The sequence below is a fragment of the Notechis scutatus genome, chromosome 2 (genome assembly GCF_049901735.1).
Source record: "Notechis scutatus isolate UNSWTSFEM ecotype Mainland chromosome 2, rNotScu1.2, whole genome shotgun sequence".
Lineage (NCBI taxonomy): Eukaryota > Metazoa > Chordata > Lepidosauria > Squamata > Elapidae > Notechis > Notechis scutatus.
Genome location: NC_142010.1, coordinates 261,531,610 through 261,546,217, shown reverse-complemented (window position 1 = coordinate 261,546,217; position 14,608 = coordinate 261,531,610). Strand labels below are relative to the sequence as shown.

General features: G+C 43.7%; 1 protein-coding gene across 2 annotated transcripts in view; it reads left to right on the top strand.

Annotated features, from left to right (window-relative positions):
- Positions 1-14,608, top strand: part of PIK3C3 (phosphatidylinositol 3-kinase catalytic subunit type 3) — a 124,583-nt gene that overhangs the window by 12,100 nt on the left and 97,875 nt on the right. For both annotated transcript variants that reach the window (XM_087958706.1, XM_087958705.1), the window contains 5 exons: positions 3,046-3,132; positions 6,446-6,541; positions 7,375-7,446; positions 11,281-11,385; positions 12,482-12,574. In XM_087958706.1, the coding sequence (XP_087814832.1) occupies positions 3,046-3,132; positions 6,446-6,541; positions 7,375-7,446; positions 11,281-11,385; positions 12,482-12,574 (453 nt within the window). The remainder of the gene's footprint in view (positions 1-3,045; positions 3,133-6,445; positions 6,542-7,374; positions 7,447-11,280; positions 11,386-12,481; positions 12,575-14,608) is intronic.

The following is a 14,608-nucleotide window of genomic DNA, read 5'->3' as shown; positions in this document are numbered from 1 at the left end:
TTGGTTAGTGCTTCGGTGTCGGAGAGCCCCAATCCTTTGGATTCGGGGCAGAAGCTACCTCGTAGGGGTGGCAGAGGAAGGGGAGACCGTCAGCTGGGTAGAGGGGAATCGCAAGTCCCCTCCCCGGCTTGGCAATTGCTCCCTCCCGAAGACGCCTGAAGCGGTGGTCTAAAATGGCCACCCTGAAGGGGAAGATTAGACTGGAATAAGAGTGTGCAGGAGAGAGAGAAAGAAGCGAACAACAGGAGGAACTGGATGATATAATCAAATGGAAAATACCTCCAGGATTAACATTTCAAAGAATCTTTAAGAAAGGATCTAAGCAGCGAAGGAAAAGATGTCAGGAAGAAGATCTGGGAGGCTGACACACACATATGTATTTAATCACTGTCCATTTTAATACATAGTGGAAAGAGGAAACTTGAGCGATCAGAAGGTTGATACTCTATGGAACAAAACTCTGAACTGAATTTAGATGACTGAATTAACCGAGGGAGCAGCTTGCTACCCCGAAGTTGTGGGTGCTCCATCACTGGAGGCTTTCAAGAAGAGACTGGACAGCCACTTGTCTGGAATGGAATAGGCAGGGGTGGGATTCTACCGGTTCAGACAGGTTAGGGCAAACCAGGTGTTAAATTTACATCTGGTTCGCCGAACCGGTAGTTGAATCGACCGGCTGACCCCATCCACCGCTCCCCTCCCCTCTCAGGAGTCTCCATGCGGCCCGTTTTGGAGGCAGAGTCCGCATGACGACTCTGGGAGGGCGAAAAACAGACCAAGCCAGAAGTCCCGCAAGTCCAGAAATGGGCCTGTTTCCGGCTCCCAGAGGGCCTCTAGAACCCGGGGAGGCCGTTTTCACCCTCCCAAAGGCCCGAAGGAAGCCTCCGGATTCTGGGGAAGGCGAAAAACGGCCCTCCTGGACGTTCCAGTAGGTCACACCCACCATGGTCATGCCCACCCAACAACCAGGCAGAGAACCAGTTGCTGGGATGTTTGAATCCCACCCCTGAGAATAGGGTCTCCTGCTTGAGCAGTGGGTTGGAGTAGATGAGCTCCAAGATTTCCTTCCCTATCAGAGCAATTCTGATTTATCTTTCCTGTTTTCCTTTTCTTCCAAACATGGTCATGGGACACCAGCAGAATATGCTGACAATCTTTATCAGCTAAGCTAAGTTTTACAACTGCATTGAGTGATCTTAGACTTACTGGGGAAAAACACACACACACATATACCCATAGACACATGTAGTCTTCATTGCTAAATGGTTTCCTAGTGGTATTCACACAACCCATAGTTTACTTGTGCTAAATGTAGAGTCGGCTTGGTTTTACTCCATTTTCTGAGTTTGCAGGTACCGAACTGTAAAGAAAGCTGTAGGCTGGATTCCTACGAGATACATGTTGTTGTTGTATTTATTATTTATTAACAATATTGATAAATATTAATATTTATGTATTAATTTATATGGCCACCAAACTGACTCATGAGGGTCCTGGGCAGTTTACAAACCCAGATAAAGCCCAGATACAAAACCTAATAAATTTCTCTCTCTCTAATGATAACAATCAAATCAACTACTTGATGGGCTCCATATTACCTTGGATTATCCATGCCTAGTGGCAAAAAACATGTCTTCAGGGCTTTTGGAAGAAATATTAAGGTGAGGGCCAGCTTTATCTCCATAGCCTCGGTGGCACAGTGGTTAGAGCGCAGTACTGCAGGCTACCTCTGCTGATTGTCGGCTGCCTGCAATTTGGCAGTTCAAATCCCACCAGGCTCCAGGTTGACTCAGCCTTCCATCCTTCTGAGGTGGGTAAAATGAGGACCCAGATTGTTGGGGGCAAGAGGCTGACTCTGTAAACCTCTTCGAGAAGTGGTGAAGTGGTATATAAGTCTAAGTGCTATTGCTATGTTCCACAAGCTGGGAACCACCCCAGAGTAGGCCCTTCTTCTTGGTTACACTAAATAGACCTCCTTAAGAAAGAGGCTCCTTAACTTACCTGTTTCCTTGCTCTGGTGGATTGGGTAGATGGAACCCATGACCACAGCCACAGAACCTGGAGATGAACAAGGAAGTATTGTCCTTAGTTCAGTGTCTTAGCACTCTATGGCTCTTTAGTTTACCTCTGTGCCGAAATGCAATGGTGAAAATATTGGACTGAGAGACCTATGTTTTAATCCAGATCTCTCCAAAGTCAGCAACTTTAAGACTTGTGGACTTCAGTTCCCAGAATTCCCCAGCCAGTATGGCTGGTTGAGGAATTCTGGGAGTTGAAGTTCAAAAGTTACCAAGTCTGGAGACTTCTGTTCTAAGCCAACCTTGCCTTGACTTTGGGCTGGTTGTTGTCAACTCCAACAACAACAACTTCTCCTTCTCCTCCTCCTCCGCCTTCTCCTCCTCCTCCTTCTTCCTCTTCCTCTCCTCCTTTTCCTTCCTTCTCTTCCTCAACTTCTTCTTCCTCTTCTTCTTTTCTTCCTTTTTTCCTCCTCCTCCTCCTCCTTTCTCCTCCTCCTCAACTTTCCTCTTTTTTCTCCTCTCCTCCTCCTTCTTTTCTTCCTTTCTTCCTCCTCCTCCTCCTCCTCCTCCCCCTATGAATGATGGATGACAAATGATAAAGATAAGTAGATAATGGATAAAAGATAGCTTGATAGATAAATAGGTAGTTAGACAGACTGACAGACAGACAGACAGACAGACAGAGATATGTAGGTAGGTAGATACATAAGTAGATAGATATGCAGGTAGGTAAATAGATACATAGATATGTAGGTAGGTAAATAGATATGTAGGTAGGTAGGTAGATCCATAGGTAGATCCATAGGTAGCTAGATACTTAGGTAAATAGATAGGTAGGTAAATAGGTAGCTAGATACATAGGTAGGTAAACAGATAGGTAGGTAAATAGATAGATAGCAAGAGAGAGAGAGAGTGAGAGACAATCAGTGAGAATACACACATATACATATTAATGTGTATAATATCTTCAACATGGCAACTTCTTTCTGTCCAGCAAAATAACAATCTTCTATTTTTTTCCTTCCAGCTCACCAAATCTCACAGGCAAGGGCACATGGTCAAAGTCGATTGGCTGGATAGGTTGACCTTTCGAGAAATTGAAATGATCAATGAGGTACGTCATGGGCCTTGATGAGTTTTGGAGCCATGGCTAATTGGGAAACAGTGGTGCACAACCGGTGCCTGATCTTTCAGGAAATATTCTCAGTTCTTCAGTTTTCTTCTCATCTCAGGTTGTTTAGCACTCTCTTTGAGAGCTGTTGAGGACACTTGGGTTTAATGTATGCCCTCAGGGTCACTTGAATAAGAGTGCAAATGGGTGTGGAATCTTCTTGGAGCTGCGGAAAGGACTGAGTTGTAGACAGGATGTTCAATCCATAGTAGAATAGAATGGAAAGGAATGGAATGGAATAGACTAAGACAAAGACTAAGACATTAGAACAGAATAGAAATAGAATAGAAATAAATAGAAATAGAAATAGAAATAGAAATAATAATAGAATAGAATAGAATAGAATAGAATAGAATAGAATAGAATAGAATAGAAAATACGGAATGGAATGGAATAGAATTCTTTATTGGCCAAGTGTGATTGGACCCACAAGGAATTTATCTTTGGTGCATAAGCTCTCAGTGTACATAAAGAAAAAAATGAAATACATTCATCAAGAATCATAAGATACAACATTTAGTGATAATCATAGGATACTAATAAGCAATCAAATCATACTAGGAAACAATAAAAACAATATAAGTTGTAAAGATATAACCAACATGGATTTAGAGCAAAAAGAGTACGCATGCGTGTTTGGCAAAAAGCCCTCCCCTAAGCAGTTGCAAGAGCCACGCGCAGCCAGCCAGGGCTCCTCCCTGCAACGGGAGCCTGGCGGAGACACTCGGCTTCAGGTGCTCCTGTCACCGCCTTCCCTTCGCCTTCAAAGGCAAAGCCAATTCTTTTAAAAACGACACCCTACCACCGGTACAACAAAGCCTCCCCTGCCCAAGAGGGCCGCCAACCCCACGTGGGGAGGTGAATCTCCCGGGGGTGCAGCGCAGGATCGGCCCACCCTGGGAGAAGCACCCAGCCGCTATACCTGCCTGGTGCCTGGCAGAGTGCAAAGAGCTTCACCTGGGGCGCCCAGCACAGCTGACAGGTGGGCCCTCCTGCCCGGTGGCGGAGCTTTGCCAAGGCAGTGAGCGCCTTCCCATTGGATCCTCTGCTTATCCCGTCAGGGCCGCGCCAGACCCGTGCGGACTGGGCAGAGCCAGGAAAGCAAGCCGCGGGTGCGCGCCCGCCTGCCAAGCGAAAGAGCCGGGCCAACCCAAGCTTGGCTTCCTTCCCAAGTCCCTCCAGCGCGAACCAGAAGGGGCCACCGGGAGAGGCCGCCCGAGGCAGTGATAGCGCCCACCCATCCGTGGACAGGGAGGCAAGGAGACGGCCTGCACCGCATCTTCCTCCGAGCTGAGCCCCGCCGAGTCAGCGTCTCTGCCTGATGCCCGTTCCGCTGCAGCGTTTGAAGCTGCCGGCGCATTTGGAGATGCATGGGGACGGTGACGGACTGGGTGAGGGGTGGAAAGGATGGGCAGCTTCGGACTCTCTCCGCCAGCCAAGGAAGCAGTGCTGCCATCACCTCGCCTCCCTGTCTGCGGACGGGTGGGCACTATCACTGCCTCAGGCAACCTCTCCCGGTGGCCCCTTCAGATTCACACTGGAGGGACTTGGGAAGGAAGCCAAACTCAGGTCGGCCCGGCTCTTTTGCTTGGCAGGTGGGCGCGCACCCGCAGCTCGCTTCCTGGCTCTGCCCAGCCCACACGGCTCTGGCGCGGCCCTGAGGGGGTGAGTGGAAGGTCCGGTGGGAGGCGCCACTGCCTTGGTGAGAGCTCTGCTGCCGGGAAGAAGGGCCCGCCTGTCAGCTGCGCTGGGCGCCCCAGGCGAAGCTCTTCGCGCTCTGCCTGGCGCCAGGCAGGGATGGCAGCTGGGTGCTTCTCCCAGGGTGGGCCGATCCTGCGCTGCGGCCCTGGGAGATTCGCCTCCCCACGTGGCTGGGTTGCCCTCTCGGGCAGGGGAGTCTTTGTTGTAGTAGGACGTCGTTTTTAAAATAATCGGCTTTACCTTTGAAGGCAAAGGAAGGCGGCGACAGGAGCGCCTGAAGCCAGGCTCCGCCGGGCTCCGGTTGCAGGGAGGAGCCCTGGCTGGCCGCACATGGCTGCGCCAAACGCCACGTCATTGCTCTAAATGCCGCGGCAGCACGGAAAGAAGGGAAAGCAACGGTGGTGGAAGGTCTCCCGATACGAAGTGCCCCACCAACGCCGAGGTCAACATCCAAGCTGCCGCTGCCCGCCCACCCGAGGGGGGAATTAAGTCACCTTGAAAAGATGGCCAGCCGTTTTTCTGGGTCAAAAAGAATAAGGCCCAGGCTTATTTTGTGAGAAACACAGTAACACAGTCTTAGTAGTTAATTTGACAGTGTTGTGGGAATTAGTTGTTTAAGCAGAGTGATACTAATTGTGGGGAAAACTGTCCTTGTGTCTTGTTCTGGTGTACAGAGCCCTATAGCGTTGTTTGAGGGTAGAAGTTGAAACAATTTGAATTTTTTTTTTTTCAAAGTGTTCAAAATACCTGCAGATGGAACCATCTGATCCAGGCTGTACTCAAGCCCCTGTTTTAACATCTTTCACCTATTTTGAAAAGAGGATGGCCTTCAATCATGCAGTTTTAGCCGCCATCTTGATTACTTCTCTCCGTTTATTTCTATTAAATTATTTTATTTATTATTTTATATATCTGTATATATGCAAAAAAAGAGCAATTAAAATGATTAAAGGTCTGGAGACTGAAACATATGAAGAATGGTTGCAGGATTTGGGTTTGGCTAATCTAAATAAAAGAACAACTAGTGAGGACACGATAGCAGGATTCCTGTATTTGATGCCTTAGGGAGGCTGTGAGTTCTAATCCTGCCATAGGCATGAAAGCTGGATGGGTGACTTTGGACCAATCACCAAGAGACTGTGAATTCTAGTGCCACCTTAGGCATGAAAGCCAGCTGGGTGACTTTGGGCCAATCACTGGGAGATTGTGAGTTCTAGTCCTGCCTTAGTCATGAAAGTTGGATGGGTGACTTTGGGCCAATCACTGGGAGACTGTGAGTTCTAGTCCTGCCTTAGTCATGAAAGTTGGATGGGTGACTTTGGGCCAGTTCCTCTCTTCTCTCAGCCAAACACACCTCACAGGGTTGTTGTTGCGGGGATAATAGGAGGAGGAAGGAGTATTATGTACATTCATCACCTTGAGTTCCTGATGAAGAAATAAAGGCGAGATCAAGACATCCAATAAATATTGGCATGAATTATATTGATTTGCAAATTAAAGTTCCAAGTTTTTCACATAGCTTTTTTTCTCCTCTCTTCTTCCTTCTTATTCTCAGAGCGAGAAGCGGAGTTCTAATTTTATGTACTTGATGATTGAATTCCGTTGCGTCAAATGCGATGACAAAGAATATGCCATTGTGTATTATGAGAAGGTATGCAACGCTTGCCGGGTGTTGATTTTCATCTCTTTGGTTCGAAGTGCCGCCCGATATGCTATAATAGATTGGGAGGATCTAATGCTAAAATGTGGCTTTGAAGGATCCAAGAAAGCCACTTGCTTTTCACTCTTTCAATCTCATATGGGGTCAAATATAATCCCCCCAGAACAGAAGCGGAAATTTGCTCTAAAGCAGTTTTTAATATCCACATGTCGAGCAAATAGAAAACTTAGTGGAAACTTTGAATTTAGAATTTAAATTTAGTTTAGAATGTTTGGGTTTTGTAAAATCTCCCAAGTGGAACAAGGAAGGGTTTGTTGAAGCTTGGAGAAATGAACTGGATCAAGATTTTCTGATTCACAGCTTAGTTTGGCTGTGTAATTTCATTCACTCACTCACTCACTCAGTATCTATGGAGATTCTCAGTCATCCCGGTATGTTTGTCCCAACGTTGCTGTCTTTCAAAAAGCAACTTGACTTTCTTGTTTTGCTTGAATACGTTTCACTTCTCATCCAAGAAGCTTCTTCAGTTCTGACTGAATGGTGAAGAATGGATTTATATTCCTTGCAATCCGTGCACTCCTTTATATAGAGCAGAAAAAGCAAGCGAAATGGAGAGCCTCAGTCTTCCAGGTCATGGTTATCCCAAAGGTGCTTTTGCAAGAGGCAGCTAGACTTTCTGGTTTTTCTTTGAAGCTTCAAATGTCTTCAAAGAAGAGAAATCTCTTCAAAGAAAATCCAGAAAGTTTTCTTTCTGGAATCAATTTTGGTTCAAATTGACTATTTTAGATTGCTTTCGCTGATTTTTCTTTAACTTTCTAACCTAGGATGGTGATGAAGCATCTCCCATTTATACAAGTTCCGAGATTGTTAAGGTTCCAGATCCGCAGATGTCCATGGTAAGAATGTTTGGGTACCACATAACTTGGGGCAGGCTGAATTTGGGAAGAAATACCTGTTTCTGAGTCTTGGGGCACGTAAATATACAAACAGAGGTTCCAGAGGAGGAGATGGCTTACGTTTCAAAAAGTTCCTGGGGCCAAAATCACCAGCAACAAAACTGACAAAGAAGAAAATTAAGCAATGATAGTGGTGAGATCCTTTTGGGTTTCTGTGTCAATCAGGAAAAAAAATGAAATTGTGATATAAGGATATGAGGATTAGAAAAAAAAAGTAGCAGAAAATAGAAAAATCGAAGTTATGTTGTAACCTTAGATTAAGAGGTTGATTTAAATGTATAAGGTCAAGGTCAAGGTTCCCCTCGCACATACGTGCTAGTTTTTTCTGGCTCTAGGGGCCTCTGCTCATCTCCGTTACAAAGCCGAAGAGCCAGCACTGTCCGAAGACGTCTCCATGGTCATTTGGCCAGCATGACTAAATGCCGAAGGCTCACAGAATGCTTTTACCCTTCCACCAAAAGGGGTCCCTATTTTTCTACTTGCATTTTTACATGCTTTGGAACTGCTAGGTTGACAGAAGCTGGGACAAGTAACAGGAGTTCACTCTTTTACGCAACGCTAGGGATTCAAACTGCCAAACTGCCAAACTTTCTGATTGACAAGCTCAGCGTCTTAGCCACTGAGCCACCACGTCCTTTTAAAAATGTATACGTATAGTTTATAAATTATTATTATATTTGTTTTCTTAAGTTTTCGCGGGTACTTACATGTGTGGTATTCAGCTTTGTTCGGGTATTTTCCCATGTCATTATTATTATTATGTGTGTGTGTGTGTGTGTGTGTGTGTGTGTGTGTGTGTATAAATATAAATATATATATATGGATCTTTGTTATTCGGTTTTCTCCCGTAAAATTGGAGTATCTAGGCAACATTTGATGAAGTCTCATTCATCAACTCAGGCTTGTGTCTTCGGAGTAGCACAGAGTAGCACAGAGCCGAAGACACAAGCCTGAAGATGATGAATGAGACTTCATCGAAATGTTGCCTAGATACTTCCAACTTTACGCGGGACAAAACCCGATAACCAAAGATCCACATACAAATACCCGCAAGAACATCAGAAAACAAATATATATATATGTGGGTCTAGGTGTGTTCGGGTCTTTTTCCGTGTAAGATTAAGAGTATCTTGACGACCAGCCTGAGGATGGCGAGTGGGACCTCGCTGAAACATCGCCAAGATACTCTTGATCTCACATGGGAAAAGACCTAGACCTACATACCTGTACCCGTGAAAATCTACAAAACATATATATATATATATATATATATATATATATATATATATATATATATATATATATATATGTATGGATCTTTGGTTATTCGGGTTTTCCCCGCGTAAGATTCAAAGTATCTAGGCAACATTTCGATGAAGTCTCATTCATCATCTTCAGGCTTGCTTCTTCGGCTCTGTGCTTCTCAGAGTGATGTGAGCTTTCAGCTGCTTCTTCCTTCTAACTGCCAGTGGGGTGTGACTTGACTGGGTGGGGGCTTGGCTGCGTCCGATTGGGTGGGGGTGTGTTCTCATTGGTTGGAGGCTTGGCTGTGTTCTGATTGGTTGGGGGCTGGCCATGTTCTGATTGGCTGGAGGCGTGCTCTGTTCAGGTGGGGGCTTGGGTTGCTTTTGGGTGGTTTGCTAGTGCAGAGGATGTTGGTGATTTCCAAGCCCCACCTGAACAGAGCACGCCTCAGCCAATCAGAACACGCCAGCCCCCAACCAATCAGAACACAGCCAAGCCTCAAACCAATGAGAACACACCCCACCCAATCGGAACGCAGCCAAGCCCCACCCAGTCAAGTCACACCCCACTGGCAGTTAGAAGGAAGAAGCAGCTGAAAGCTCACATCACTCTGAGAAGCACAGAGCGAAGAAGCAAGCCTGAAGATGATGAATGAGACTTCATCGAAACGCTGCCTAGATACTGAATCTTCGTGGAGAAAACCGAATAACCAAAGATCCACATACAAATACCCGGAACCTCAGAAAACAAATATATATATATATATATATATATATATATATATATATATATATATATATATATATATATATAAAGATATATGTGTGTGTGTGTGTGTGTGTGTGTTTTCTTATATATATATTTATATTTTCGTAGATTTTCACGGGTACAGGTATGCAGGTCTTGGCGTGTTCAGTTCTTTTCCTGTGTAAGATTGAGAGTATCTTGGCAACTTTTCAACGAGGTCCCACTCGCTATCTTCAGGCTGGTGCTTTCGGCCTCGTGCTTGTGCGAGCAAAGCGTGATCGGAGCTGCCGTCTCCCTATATATACTGGTGGGGAGATTGGCTGTGTTGTCATTTCTTGATTGGTTGATGGAGTTGATGTTTGCAGATTGGCTGGCTTTTTGTAAGAATATGTGTGGCTGAGGTATTGGCTGTGTGTCTGTAGCCTCCTGTGTTGTAACGACCTGGGTAATGGGCTGTCTGTTTACCTTCTGAGTTCTATTCTTTTGACATTCTGGGTCTTGTGCTGTAATCTCCTGGGTCGTAATGACCTGGGTCATTGGGCTGTGTGATGACCTTCTGAGTTCTATTGTTGTGACATCCTGCGTCTTGTGCTGAAATCTCCTGGGTCGTTGGCTGTGTTGCAACATCCTGAGGTTTTGTGGTGTAACCTCCTGAGTTCCATGAAGTGATATCCTGAGCGGGTGGCTGTGATGTGACGTTCTGGGTTTTGGTTTGGCTCCGAGTTTGAGGCCTGGACACATATATCTGTCTTAAAAGAAAGTCATTTTTTGCATTTTTCTTTCTCTGTGCTGTTGGGTTTATTTCTCTTTCTAGCCATTTTCTCTTTTCTACCTTACCTATTATTTTTGTTAGTTTTTATCTTTCTAGTAAAAAAAAAAAGCTAATAGAGCTATCTTTAAAAAAATATCAAGCACTATCTCTTTTTCTTTCTTTCACATCCACAATGGCTTTTCTTTTCCAAAATGCAATTGGTTTGGCTAACCGTCTTCATTACACATCTTTATTTATTGGTATAGTTAGACATTATTTTGATATTATTTGCAAGACTATGTTGAAACAATATCAAATGTATGAGAGGAACATTAGGTAGGGAAGGATAAATTTCTATTCTGCCCTTCTAGGCTTAAATGTTTCTTGGCTACCATGAGTTGAACTTCCTCCCTCCCTCCCTTATTTACTTACTTACTTACTTACTTACTCCATTGGAAGTAAAATTACATATGATTCTCTATACAATATTTCTAACACAATTATAAAAATTATAAATTCCTTCCTTCCTTCTTCCCTATTCTTTTTCTCATCTCTTCCTAACCTATCATTTCAATTTCTTCCCTCCCTCCCTCCCTCCTTCCTTCCCCATCTCCTTTCCCATTCTTTTCTTCCTTTCTCCCGACCCTATCATTTCAATTTTCTTCCTCCTTTCCTTCTTTCCTCCCTCTGTTCGTTCCCCTTTTCCTTTCCCATTCTTTTCCTCCTCTCTCCCTACCTTACCATATCATTTCAATTTCCTCCCTCCCCTTCCCTTCCCTTCCTTCCTCCCCTTCCCTTCCTTCCTTCCCTCCCTCCCTCCCTCCCTCCCTTCCTTCCTTCCTTCCTTCCTTCCTTCCTGATCTTCCCTGAACCGTTGAAGTCTCACAATTAATTTGGCCTTGCATAAAATTCTGTGTCTTCTCAACTTGCGTCAATTCAGAGCAGAGGCAATTTCACACAGGCAATTTCACACAGGCAATTTCAATTGATTTTTAAACTGATTTGTTTTCTAATTATTATTATATTTAAAGGAGAACTTGGTGGAAAGTAAGCATCACAAGCTGGCCAGGAGCTTAAGAAGCGGTCCTTCGGATCATGACCTTAAACCCAATGCCACTACCCGAGATCAGCTGAATGTAAGCTATACCTTAAAAGGGTTGCATTATTATTTATTTAATTTTATCATGCTTAGAATTCAGAAGAAGAGAGTTTGAAGGGAATTTGGAGGTCTTCTAGTCCAACCCTCTGCTCAAGCAGGAGACCCTATACCATTCCAGACAAGTGGCGGTCCAAACTCTTTGTCAGCGTTCCAGAAAACCTCCACTCCAACAAATAATTCTGAGACAGACATCTTCTCAAAAGTTCTTCTTTATTTGGATAGTAAACTGATACATCTGGGGAATCCATCATCGCATCACATGCCCCAATCACATCCATCCCAACTTGAGACGTCCTCACAACCAGGTGCAGAAACAACATGACCTTGACTTCGAAGAAGAATGCTATTATGTCTAACCCCATACACTCCCAAGAAATTCCCCCCTCCCATTTTCCCAGGCTCAAGAAGGTGGCAGTGTGGAAGCGTCTGGTGTCAATACGGCTTCCAAAGCTGACACTCTTCTTTGAAAATCTCCAGTGATGGAGCACCCACAACTTCTGGTGGCAAGCCGTTCCACTGGTTAATTGTAGTTGGACTGTGTGGGACACTGTCAGCCAGAACTTGTCTTGCTTATATCCTTAATCTAGAGGTAGTCTTCCTTAATACAATCATTTAACCGAAGGCTACCCAATCATAGTAGGGCTTAATTCCTGTTAATTTACAGTATCTGGTTGGTAATGTCAGGTCTTTCAATGGGGCGGTTGGGAATGCTTTTGCAAACTCTGGGAAGATTTCTTTCTTCTGGTTGTGGAAAGGAAGCAGTCCATAAATCATCATCCTTTTTTTTTTAACGACTCTATAATAATTATTTGGTGGAGTCTGGGCAACTGAATGGAGCTGAGCGTTTACGGGCCGGATGCCCTTCCTATTGCCAATGCGTAGTTACATTCAGCAGATAAATTCTCAGTGTGCCCAGAGAGAGAAATATCTGCCTCTACCCAGGATCGAACTCACAGCCTCCTCATTGTGAGGTGAGAGCTCCACCTCTAGGACACCGCACCAGCAGTCCATAAATATTTGCTGTTTTTGTGTGTGTGTGTTTTGTTTTATTTTGTTTTGTTGTTTTATTTTAGATCATCGTGAGTTACCCACCTACAAAGCAACTAACATATGAAGAACAGGACTTGGTGTGGAAGTTTCGATACTACCTTACCCATCAAGAAAAGGTAGGCACGAAAGCTTAAAGCGTTAGCATGGTCTGCTGTTGCCATGACTTACCTAACCTGATACTTCTGGATATTTGGGCACTGGGATTCCCATCAGGTTCAGAGGAATCAGACTCCAGGGAACAAGAGACATTCTGGGGATTATGTTTGAGGAGATGTAGATGAGGTGGTTTGAGAAAGTCTATGGACACATTGGGTGGTGGTTGTTGTTGTTTTCAAGTCGTAAATGGGCAACATTTATTCTTTATGGCTTGGCTTGAAATTTAATCTTGTGAAACGTCCCATGCTGTTCTATCACTCTAGAAAATGTGAGAGCAATAATTTGTTTTCATTGTATTGATTGACTAAAAGCATCATGTTCCAGTGTGAGGGTACAAGATCTGGAGTGCAGCAATTACGGTCACCTCTAGATGGCAGGAAGAGTGTTTTGTAAACTTACTCTGCACTAATATTTCTTTGCTAAAGATTTTCCTTCTTTTCCTTTCCTTTTTTCTCCTCTCCTCCTCTCTCTCACTTCCATATTTCTTCCTTTCCTTCCTTCCTTCCTTCCTTCCTTCCTTCCTTCCTTCCTTCCTTCCTTCCTTCCTTCCTTCCTTCCTTCCTTCCTTCCTTCCTTCCTTCCTTCCTTCCTTCCTTCCTTCCTTCCTTCCCCATTCCATCCATCCATCTGCAACCCCCTTGTCTGCTTCTGTTCCCCATTCTGAAAAGGTCCAATGGGAGGAATTCCCTTGGAATTGAATTGAGAGTCATCCAAGGAAAGCAAAAGGGTCATTTGCACACCTTTTCCCCTCTGATCACTGAATCCACAGCAAGAACCTGGCATTTCTCTCCCTAAAGGACCTCCACTAAAATTCCCTTCCCTTTTGAAAGAAATTTGTAACAGCAGAAACAAACAGCTTCTTCTTTTGCCACAAGAGATCATCAGGCTTTCACCAAAATCAGCACAATATGTAAACAATTCTTTCCCCAAATAAATATATATCTATATATCTATATATCTATATATCTATATATCTATATATCTATATATCTATATATTCTATATATCTATATATCTATATATCTATATATCTATATATCTATATATCTATATATATATATGTTAGAACTTTCATTTTCCCACGTCATTGTAGTCTATATCACCAAAATACCCGAACCAAGCCGAACACCATACATGTAAGTATATCCGCAAAACTTAAGAAAACAAATATCTATATATCTATATATCTATATATCTATGTCTATATCTATATCTATATCTATATCTATATATCTATCTATATATCTATCTATATCTATCTATCTATCTATCTATCTATCTATCTATCTATCTATCTATCTATCTATCTATCTATCTATCTCTATCTCTCTCTATCTATCTATCTATCTATCTATCTATCTATCTATCTATCTATCTATCTATCTATCTATCTATCTATCTATCTATCTATCTATCTATCTATCTCTATCTCTCCCTACTATCTATCTATCTATCTATCTATCTATCTATCTCTATCTATCTATCTATCTATCTATCTATCTATCTATCTATCTATCTATCTATCTAAATAAAAACTCTGGAACATCCCGAGCAATTTCAATCGACAGATGACTTACCCTCTGAAAACAAATACTGTGGAGGTAAGTCACACCTAACACCCCTCAGGGTGTGGGTGTGTGCCTTAAAATGGCTTCTACTGTACAGCACAGTGGACTTGCCATGATAACGGCTTCACAGTACTCTAGTACTCCACAAGGGGCCTTCCTCTCAGCCCTCCAAGGAAATGTCAGGTGATTGGCCAAGTGCAATAAAAAAATATGAAACACCGGTGTAGACAAGAAACTCCCGAGGAGAGGGAATAGAAGACTTGCAACGCTCCGCGAGAGACTCTACAACAGTGTGAGTCCCGACTACAGGATTGGGATAAATAAATACCCCAGGCAACGCCGGGTTATCAGCTAGTGTTGAAATATTTCTGCTTTTGAAGTGAAGGGCCAAGATTTGAGTCATTCAGTCCACCCATCACCCTTTTA